Below are 9,659 nucleotides of genomic sequence, written 5' to 3' on the forward strand. Positions count from 1 at the left end.
GGATAATAATCCTAGTTAGTAACCAAAATTATAGAAAACTTAAGGAATTAAGGAACTTCTGATCAAGACTACATTTCAAAAATAAAAATTGCAGAAAGCTCTAATAGATTAAATTTCCTATTTTATGATAAAGACATTCCATTCTTTTATAACAACAAAATCTACTAAATGATCTCCAAAGTAACAGAGGTACAGTGGCATGCGTACTGGAATATAAGGTTCTGCATATACATATGTATATTTAGGTTAATATCCAATTTAAGGCGCATGATAATTTTCAGCTTCGAGTACTGCAGGTTCCTCTATGATATCCAACTAACCGAAAACAGTGTCACCTGAGAAATTCTCTGAGTCAAATATCTGGGATGTTTTTTGTGACACACTATATATACTATGATATGAAACGATAGTTTAAATTAATCTAAAATCGTAAATTATACTAATGACAGTGATATAGTGGTAGTAATATAAATCTAAGCAGTCAATTAAGAGTCGGTTAGCTACAATAGTGAAATCTATACTGTTGTATAAGCCTTTTATATAAGCCTGTGATATTAAATACAGAACCTATATAAAGGGGTGGTAGTTGATGGGTCTGCAGGTCGTATTATATAGTGTCTAATTAGACAGTGTTTCGTATCTGAAAGATTAATTGGTATTAAGTTCATCGTGCTCTTGTGATTATTCCGCTTTTAAAGAAGCGTTGAAGACCGATGATGTCTGCATCCAGGAGTCACTCGTTTTCAACTACCAAGTACCACTCTCGTTAAAATTTTACTGCTTGTAATGAAAGTACTTTCACGACTTGAAAGATGGAATAACTTAAGTTACAAGAACAAAAACAAAAGCCACTTTTTGGCAATAACAACTAAAGTTAATTAATATGGAGGAACATTAAAAAAATGTGAAATGTGAAAGGTGTAATAAAGAAGTAACGATCATTTTTAATTTCTTCAACTATTTATTTAATCTTCAGCCCTTATTGCTTCCTTATCGAAGTATTGCCCATTTAAAGGGGCATTTATGCTACCACAAACTCCAATTTGAAAAATACTATTTAGATGCCTTTATAATTAAAAAGGTCTCGAGTTCGCAAAATAACGCAAATTTATATCTATTGAATCGCCTTAAAAAACTAGGGTAGAATAAAATTAAACTTAGTGCTAGCTTAACATACCTTATGTATACGCTTAAGCGCGTTTTACATTTATGAGAGTTCTAGGTTAAGTGAGTTAAGTTCATGTCAAGAAATGTTGTCCTCTAAGTGTCTTCTGGATCTATCTGTGTTAACACCATGCTTGCGGAATTATAGTGATGTTACATTTCGGTATGAACTCTTAAATATATGATAAATTTTGCGGTCACCCCTATATGTACAATAGTTTCATATATACCACTTCGTTTGTCATATAATATGCCTATCTCTTCACCACAATATTGAAAATTTATTTATTAACTGTTTAATTTTTTTTTTTTTTTTTCCGTGATGCACAGACCTCACATTAACTTTCGATTGATAAGTCACGACAACAACAGTTTTTATATATATTTTTATACTTCTACAATATCATATAAATAAAAATAATTAACATTTTTATTTCTATATCTTCTGCAGGTGCCGGTGAATCTGGAAAATCCACAATTGTAAAACAGATGAAAATCATACACGAAACAGGTTACTCTCAAGAAGAATGTGAGCAATATCGGCGTGTTGTCTATAGTAACACTATTCAGAGTCTGATGGCAATAATACGTGCAATGGGTCCACTAAAAATTAATTTCGCCGATCCATCACAAACAGAAATAGCACGACAATTCTTCACTTACGCTTCTGCAGCTGAAGAAGGTATCTTACTACCAGAAATTGCGTTGCTCATGAAGAAACTATGGGCCGACGGTGGAGTGCAACAATCATTCTCCCGTTCACGTGAATATCAATTAAATGATTCAGCCGCCTTTTATCTGAATTCATTGGATCGCATTTCACAACCGAACTACATACCAACACAACAGGATGTGCTACGAACACGTGTCAAGACCACGGGTATCATTGAAACACAATTCAGTTGCAAGGGTTTGCACTTCAAGTGAGTAAAACATGCGATCAACATAAACGAAACCATGTCGCAAATTTATTAACTTATACTTTGCAGATTATTTGATGTTGGCGGTCAACGTTCGGAACGTAAAAAATGGATACATTGCTTTGAGGGTGTGACGGCAATCATATTTTGTGTTGCTCTTTCTGGTAAGTTTGTAAATAATAGATTGGTTCAAAATGTATTATTATAATTATAACAGAGAGAAATAATTTAATATATATAACATATATGTATAATTAAAATTTTTTTTTTCTCAAATAAAAACAATTCTTTATAGTAAAAGTTTGATAGATTATAATAGTACCTTAAAGCTATATACTATTCAAATCATTAATATATTTATATCACTAGAATATGCTTAATACATATATGATTTTTTTTTTTTTGTGTTATAGGATACGACTTAGTTCTTGCCGAAGATGAGGAAATGAATCGAATGATTGAATCCTTAAAACTTTTTGACTCCATTTGCAATTCGAAATGGTTTGTTGAGACCTCAATTATACTTTTCCTGAACAAAAAAGATTTGTTTGAAGAAAAAATTAAACGATCTCCATTAACAATAGCATTCCCAGAATATACGGGTAAGTTCTACAAGCACATATTTTATTTAAAAAAAAATATTAAATAATTTTTTATAAATAAAAACATAGAAATAAACTAAAATGTACAATATCTATATCATTTACTCTACAATTATATAAAACTTTCCCACGGTTGGTGGGATAGTGCTAGCAGCTTCCATGTATATTTGCTCAAGTGAGTCGGTACTATCTGAATTTAGAATACTTACACTCTGTGAGGAATGAATTTACATCACGAAATTGTTTGTTCCAATATCCTTAAAACGTTACAAAAAGCCTATGAACAATTGTATAAAGCGATATTATTCACGTATGAATACTTTATTTTGATATGTGAGTGATATATTGTCAACTGAATAATCATTCAGATCAACTCTCAATGAAAACAGAAAAAACGAAGAATATAGTACTCCCAAATCATGGCAGAGACCTTTAAGGTAGAGCTTTGGTATCTTTATATATGTTGTTGTTTTTGTAGCCCGCGTGGATCTGTTTTGAAAGTCCCTTTGAGGGGTGGTAAACAGCACTTGGTCGCTGAAATTAACGCGTGGCTCTAAAACGTAAAATGGTTCAGTACACAAAGCTTAAAGCTATAGTTTTATAAATTGTGCGTATGCACTACAAAAGTGATTTATAATTGACCGCGCCAATTGTTGTCGTCAATTGATAGTACCTATTGTCTTTATATTGTTGGTCACCTGTCCCTTCCACAGAAGATACAAATGCTCTTTACCGTGTTTTTGACCAACGGGTACTGAATGGAACACATTTCTAACAAAGTCGGCAAAGTCCCTGAATTTTTCTACTTTTAACAATGTCGATATCGCAAAATAGCTCCTACAGTTTTTTTTGACAACATGGTTGTTGATTTAACTTAACATTGGCGTTATTTTTACTTCAAATTATTCACCGGTTTTTTTAACAGATCACATATCTGTTAACTACTGACTGTTGAAGATGGAACTGCCTGTAGACTGCCGATAGATAAACTTGCCTGTAGTTTCTGTGAAGTTCAAACTGAAGTGTATAACCATATTATCTCTTCATATTCCGTATTTGTTGAATTTATGGGGTTTAGACTCTTGAATTTGAATATTGTTAAATTAATAATTTTGAATTAATCAGGTTAACTTAAAAGATATTCTTTAAAGGTCAGGGTGAATTTTAGTTTGTCTTAGAATATTAATAAGTTTTTTTGATTTTCACCGTAAATTACGCTTAATAATTTGTGTTACAATTTTTTATTATACTTTTAAAAAATTATTATAATATAGATATTTTGATCTACTTCATAGACCATCTTCAACGTACATAAATAGGTCGTATTAACAATTAATTTTTAATAATAATAATACTATTAATGTTAATTGTAAAATATATTTTTAATATTGATTAAAATTTTTGCTATTTATTTACAGGACCAAATACATTTGAGGATGCTGCTGGATACATTGGCATGAAATTCGAAAATCTGAACAAGAGAAAAGATCAAAAGGAAATTTATACGCATCTAACATGTGCCACCGATACGAATAATGTACAATTTGTTTTTGATGCTGTGACAAATGTCATCATAAAAAATAATCTTAAAGATTGTGGACTTTTTTAATATTTTTAATATGAAAAGAATATTCATTCCATAATCAGATTTTATTTTAATTCCAAACTTGACAAGTCGTATTCTATTTTAAATTCTACTGATACATTCGTTTTAAGAAGTTATTACATTTAACATAATATATACAAACTATTTAATAATTATAAGTTTACACTACTAAGTACATAAACAATGTCATATATATATGTACATATATATGTATATTAGCTTATACACTAATAAATGCATTTTATACTTTTATTTTGATTGCCACAATTTATGATAATGAAATATGAGAAATAACATTTTTTAGTTTACATATGCGATTGTAATTTTCTATTTGTCAAGTGCTTTTTTGAATACTACAGAAAGGTTATGAAAACGCCTACTAAGCACTACTTAATGTTATTTTAATATATTTATTTAATAATATAAATGTTGCATAGTAAGACAGTAAACTTACAGTAAGACGAGAGTAAGACACTTAGCTGAACATTTATGGTTAGTGTTTTGAGAATAAATAATGGACAAAATTATTGTAATACAATTAAAACAATATATGGAATTGCGAAATAATGTTATTATTATTTTAAACTTATTCACAAATGATTATGTTGGATAGTAACTGTTATTTTAGTTTGTTTAGTTTGGCATTTGTTAAATATACAATTTGTACACAAATTAACTTTGCAAAAATTATTAAAACAAAAGCAGCTCATTTATCGTACGACGTAAGTCTTGTGCATAAATTTAAATATAAATAAACCGAATTTTATGCATATTAAATATGCAAACAAAATTTGCTTTATTTATTTATTTTAAATTAATTTTATTTTTCAACACTTTCATTTCTTTTTTATTTTTTGTAAAAGAAAAGTATTTAAATTAATATATGTATATTAAAATAAATATGAAGAACTTATTCACAAATTTTGTAATATTCTAATGAATAAATGTGTGTGTATGCTCTTCAATTTGGTATATATGCTAATTATGATAAAACCATAATATTTACAATTAATATATTATATTATATATAAATTTAATATAGAAGAAACTTAAATATAATAATAGTTTTAACTGAAAAATAGTAAAAAATAAAAGAAATTTAGATACTATGAAATTTAATGTTTTTTTTTATCAAGTATTTATGTAACACATGACTCACTAGAGTATCTTGCAAATAATCTAGAACAGTATTGTTCACAAAGGGGGAAAATATTTATTGCCGTACTTCTTTTGGAGTACACTAAATAAAATATATTAAAAGTTAACTACATATATAATAATAGGATTGCAGTAATAGTAGAAAGTGTATTATTGTGGAACTTCGATAAGAATAGTAAGCGGATATTGAACTAGAATATAGATTCGACCACTCTGTGTTCTGATGCCGTATAATGAGGAGCTACGATAATTATCAATACTGTGAAAAATGCACAGTATTCTTGTAACATATATGTTATACTTGATGTAATAAGGCAATTTTATATAAAATTATGATTGGCGATTAATGGATGTAATTGAATTATTTAATTAAAAAAATAACACGTTACTGTTAAGTTTACGTGAACTCTGCACCATTATATGCAGCAGTAAGAAAGTGGTTCACTGACTTCGTATATGGCTATACAAGCTTAGTTGAAAATGACTTTTCTGTATGAACAAGAACTTTTGAAAGATGAAAACATCATCAACACATCCAACATCATGGTATTGGATCGGTAAAACGTCGTATAAAAGTGAGACCTTACTGAGATTGTGGGTGTTCCACTTAGTCGCATTTGGAAAATATTACTTAAAAATAGAAGAAGCATAAGCTATTCACACTTCAAAAGACGCATTTGTAGACCTGCTGTACCATTTTACTGAGTAATATAGTCACCGAAAAGCAACACCTTCTGTCAAAGAAGATACTTTTTTCAAGGATGTAAGGATGATCTCAAGCAAAAAAAGATAGTTGACAATATTATAAAAATTTTCAGCATATTGTCTCGTCTTATCAATATACCTACTGATAGCAATATAACGTTGAGATACAATAAAAATAGAGTATATAGTTTTACAATTGTAGATATAGAAATAATATTTTTTTGATAAACAAATCTCGTACTCAGAATAAATCGTACTCCAACAGTGGTGGTATTCTGTGGTTTATAATTATAGTCTGTCTTATAGTATGTCGTTATGCTGGGAGTTTGAGTGAGAAAGACATATTTTAACATTATGTTTCTTAGTTTTGTTCACTCAAGTGTTAAGATGAAATTGAAATGCATAATAGAATTAGAAAAGGATAAATATATAAAATTTTAACCCACATTCAATAATTTTTAAAATATTGGACGTCACATTGTTGTCTACGTGTGACATTATTGTAGCGCAATTTTCTATCAAGTTTTTTAGCAATTGGACGCAACTAATTAGGCCGCTTAATAATAATACGCCGCTGTTTAATAATAATCACTTTAACCTCAAAAATAGAAAGTTACTATATACTCAAATAATTAGGCTAGCACTACTGTAAGAATATGTTACATACAGCAAAGCCAAAAATACTGCTATTAAGCAATTACAGATAGCCTGGCTATAAGATTATTTAAGATTCCATGGTATATTAGAACAATAGATATACACAGAGATCTAAGGATCGATCAGTGAAAAAATATATCAGGCACAGAGCCCTAAAATTATTCACAAAACTTGATACACTGACCAACCACGCCCTAACAAACCTCAAGTCCACCTCAGAACCCACAGAAAGATATGCTGACCTACGGTCCAACATCAATTAAAAGATATAATAAATAAACGATATGAATTCCTGCATAGTTAAAGCCTAGTGTGGGGCAGGAATAAGCCCCCCAGCCACAAAAGAATAAAAGTGCGCAATAGCACTAACTCAAGAAACCACAACAACAAAAAGACTGTTTTTATAGCACTTTGCATTTGATTATAACTTCTACGATACTAATGCGGTATAATTCTTAATCGCACAAACATCATATCGATTTGTGTGCGTACCTGAATTTTCCTTTATTAGATTATATTAACACTATACATACATTAGAGGTCGGCAATTGAATAGCCCCTACCTGTATTTAGTACTTACATATGTGGCAAAAAAATTTCCTAGAATTTGCAGTTTATGAAAATAAAAAAAAAATTAAATTTAAATTAAAATTAAATTAAAAATTAAATTTGAACAAAGTTGTTATATATATACACATTATGTGTCAATAAATTTTATGTCAAAATAAAACTTTAAAAATTTATTTTAAGGAATTGTGCATTTAAGAATTAATTGTTTTACTCTTATTTCTTATTATACAGTCGCTTTCAAAGTTTTGAATTTGAATTCAATATTGCTTTTTACATTATTGCTTATGGCAATCATTTTCATTCCTTTTAACATTGAACGCTTACCCTTAAACGGAAATCGACTTTGCTTTGTACTGTCAGTCAAAGAACAATTTTGAAGTGTCGGATATTGTGTCGGCCATTTTGGCGTAAACTTTATTTCAAACATTTCTTGCGCTGCATTAACTTTAGTTTTTTTGTTGTTTAAATTTTAGTTAAATTGAAGTATTAACATAGAATTATTCTAAAATCAAAAATCAAGTAAGTAAAATGGAAGAGAAAATCAAAAATTTCTATATTTCGTCTGAATGTAATAAAATATATTAGTTTGTATAATTTTACAGACATATTCGATACCTTTTTAAATATTTTATTTATAAGCAACAATAAAAAGCTTCGCGCTACGAAAAGCAACAATTAAAAGCTTTCTCGCTACGAAGAGCAACAATTAAAAGCTTCGCGCTGGCTTTTTTTATAAAGCTACATGAAAAATTCAGCGGCTAAAAAGTATTAAAACTAAGCACTCATTAATAGGCCAAAAACAAAATAATTTAAAATTTTTCTTGACAGTGGAATAAAATTAAATTTTTATTAAAAATAAACAGTAAATATAACAAACTTTTTGTTTATTGTTAGAAAATGTTGGCATCCAAGACTTTGCGTTTGCTACCTGTAACTTCAAAAAATGGAACAGGTTCAGCGATGCAGTTGTTGCAAATGATATCACCCGGTATTAATGTCGATCGAGGTAATTTATTCATATTTCTAAAATCTATGAAAGACTTATAAAATAACTTTTTGCTCTTTATAGACAATAATCCAAATGATTTCATCAAAAGTGCACCGATGACATCATATAGAACTGCTTCTGTGCGTTTGTTTTGTTCTGCTGATGGTCCCCCACAACAAGCAGGAGCTAAGGCATCGACTAAAGCATCACCACCACCGTCCTCATCGTCATCACAATCCGCTGCGACTGTAAAGGCACAATCTTTGGATGATAAAAGTCCAGCAACGCAACTGCTTTCACAATTGCCAGACAAAAAGCAGGTTGAAAAGTATTTTTTCCGCATTGTGGCATTTATTTGGGATACATCACATTGGGCTTACCGTATTCTTAAGCATAACGTCGATGAGCACATTATTAAGAATAAATCCGTTCAAGATAATTACAAGAAGTTTCTTGAGAAAATGGAAAAGTCCAAAAAGGATTAATGGGTTTAACGGAAAATACAGCTAACAAAGAAATACATAAAATTCATTTTTAAAATTTAAATTTATTTGTAAACAAAACACAAATAAAAATAAAATAAGCGCAAAAAAATGTATAAAAAGACAAGTTATTTGGTAAAAACTAATTAATTCTTTGTTCAATCGTACATATCTGTTAGTTGCTTAAATATTAGAGAGAAATGTAACTTTGTAATAATTTTGCCAAAAATTTGATTATTTTATTACGAGCTTCAACCAATTGTGGTGGATCAGTATGGATCGGTTCATACATATTTGCGCAGTGTGCAGTTCCTAAATTAATAAATATTAAATTTAGTCTCATATAAAATAAAACATATTACAATATAGAATAATACCTTCTATATAAATTGTTGGTGTTTTTGGATTTTTACTATTGATTAAACCAAGTGCATGCCAAGGATCAATTGAACCATGTACGTACAATACATTAGTAGTTTCAGGCTTCAAAGCACCATAGAAGGTATTTGTATTAGCTACAACTTGATCGAGATATTCTGCATCCATTCTGAATGATGAAAATACCCAAAAAATAAAGTAATTAAATAATAATATTCTTTATATAAACAAATAAGTAATAATGAATAACTAAATAATATAATAATAACCTATCTGAGTATATATCCATGCATTGATGTATGAAAAAATCTGCTCCAAAACGGTCGCCGAATGTATCACTTTTATTTGTTGATGTTTGATAAAAACCAAACTCATTACAAGTTTGATATGTCCATTGCCGAGAACCACCTGCGCACTCAGCAGTCCAAG

At 29.3% G+C, this 9,659-nt stretch overlaps 4 protein-coding genes across 5 annotated transcripts in view; 3 read left to right on the top strand and 1 right to left on the bottom strand.

Moving 5' to 3' along the window:
- The window catches only part of LOC119672781 (cyclin-dependent kinase 14-like), a gene marked incomplete in the record, with an annotated part of 829,514 nt that overhangs the window by 620,777 nt on the left and 199,078 nt on the right, over nucleotides 1-9,659 (top strand).
- On the top strand, nucleotides 1,654-5,039 carry LOC119672785 (G protein alpha i subunit-like). The gene is made up of 4 exons (XM_038083923.1): nucleotides 1,654-2,087; nucleotides 2,154-2,248; nucleotides 2,498-2,686; nucleotides 4,105-5,039. The coding sequence occupies exons 1-4, from the start codon at nucleotides 1,654-1,656 to the stop codon at nucleotides 4,293-4,295; spliced, it is 909 nt and encodes a 302-aa protein (XP_037939851.1). The 3' UTR covers nucleotides 4,296-5,039.
- LOC119672787 lies at nucleotides 7,623-8,923 on the top strand. Of its 2 annotated transcripts, XM_038083926.1 has the most exons (3): nucleotides 7,623-7,901; nucleotides 8,277-8,388; nucleotides 8,452-8,923. In XM_038083926.1, the coding sequence occupies exons 2-3, from the start codon at nucleotides 8,280-8,282 to the stop codon at nucleotides 8,853-8,855; spliced, it is 513 nt and encodes a 170-aa protein (XP_037939854.1). In that variant the 5' UTR covers nucleotides 7,623-7,901; nucleotides 8,277-8,279; the 3' UTR covers nucleotides 8,856-8,923. The 2 variants fall into 2 exon arrangements, with proteins under 2 accessions (XP_037939854.1, XP_037939855.1); XM_038083927.1 differs by lacking the exon at nucleotides 7,623-7,901 and having other exon boundaries at nucleotides 8,232-8,388.
- LOC119672793 (putative serine protease K12H4.7) lies at nucleotides 8,984-9,653 on the bottom strand. Its single transcript, XM_038083932.1, has 3 exons — nucleotides 9,500-9,653; nucleotides 9,230-9,399; nucleotides 8,984-9,164 (listed from the first exon to the last, which is right to left on the bottom strand). Exons 1-3 carry the CDS (start codon nucleotides 9,517-9,519, stop codon nucleotides 9,043-9,045), a joined length of 312 nt encoding a protein of 103 aa, XP_037939860.1. The 5' UTR covers nucleotides 9,520-9,653; the 3' UTR covers nucleotides 8,984-9,042.

Source organism: Teleopsis dalmanni, chromosome 1 (assembly GCF_002237135.1).
Source record: "Teleopsis dalmanni isolate 2A chromosome 1, ASM223713v2, whole genome shotgun sequence".
Taxonomy (NCBI): Eukaryota; Metazoa; Arthropoda; class Insecta; order Diptera; family Diopsidae; genus Teleopsis; species Teleopsis dalmanni.

Coding starts and splice junctions, on each gene's coding strand:
- LOC119672785 (XM_038083923.1), top strand. CDS start 1,654: ATGAAAATCATACACGAAACAGGTTACTCTCAAGAAGAATGTGAGCAA. Junction 2,088..2,153: donor TGCAAGGGTTTGCACTTCAA/GTGAGTAAAACA, acceptor TATACTTTGCAG/ATTATTTGATGTTGGCGGTC. Junction 2,687..4,104: donor AGCATTCCCAGAATATACGG/GTAAGTTCTACA, acceptor ATTTATTTACAG/GACCAAATACATTTGAGGAT.
- LOC119672787 (XM_038083926.1), top strand. CDS start 8,280: ATGTTGGCATCCAAGACTTTGCGTTTGCTACCTGTAACTTCAAAAAAT. Junction 8,389..8,451: donor CGGTATTAATGTCGATCGAG/GTAATTTATTCA, acceptor TGCTCTTTATAG/ACAATAATCCAAATGATTTC.
- LOC119672793 (XM_038083932.1), bottom strand. CDS start 9,519: ATGGATATATACTCAGATAG. Junction 9,400..9,499: donor ATGGATATATACTCAGATAG/GTTATTATTATA, acceptor TTCATCATTCAG/AATGGATGCAGAATATCTCG. Junction 9,165..9,229: donor ACCAACAATTTATATAGAAG/GTATTATTCTAT, acceptor TTATTAATTTAG/GAACTGCACACTGCGCAAAT.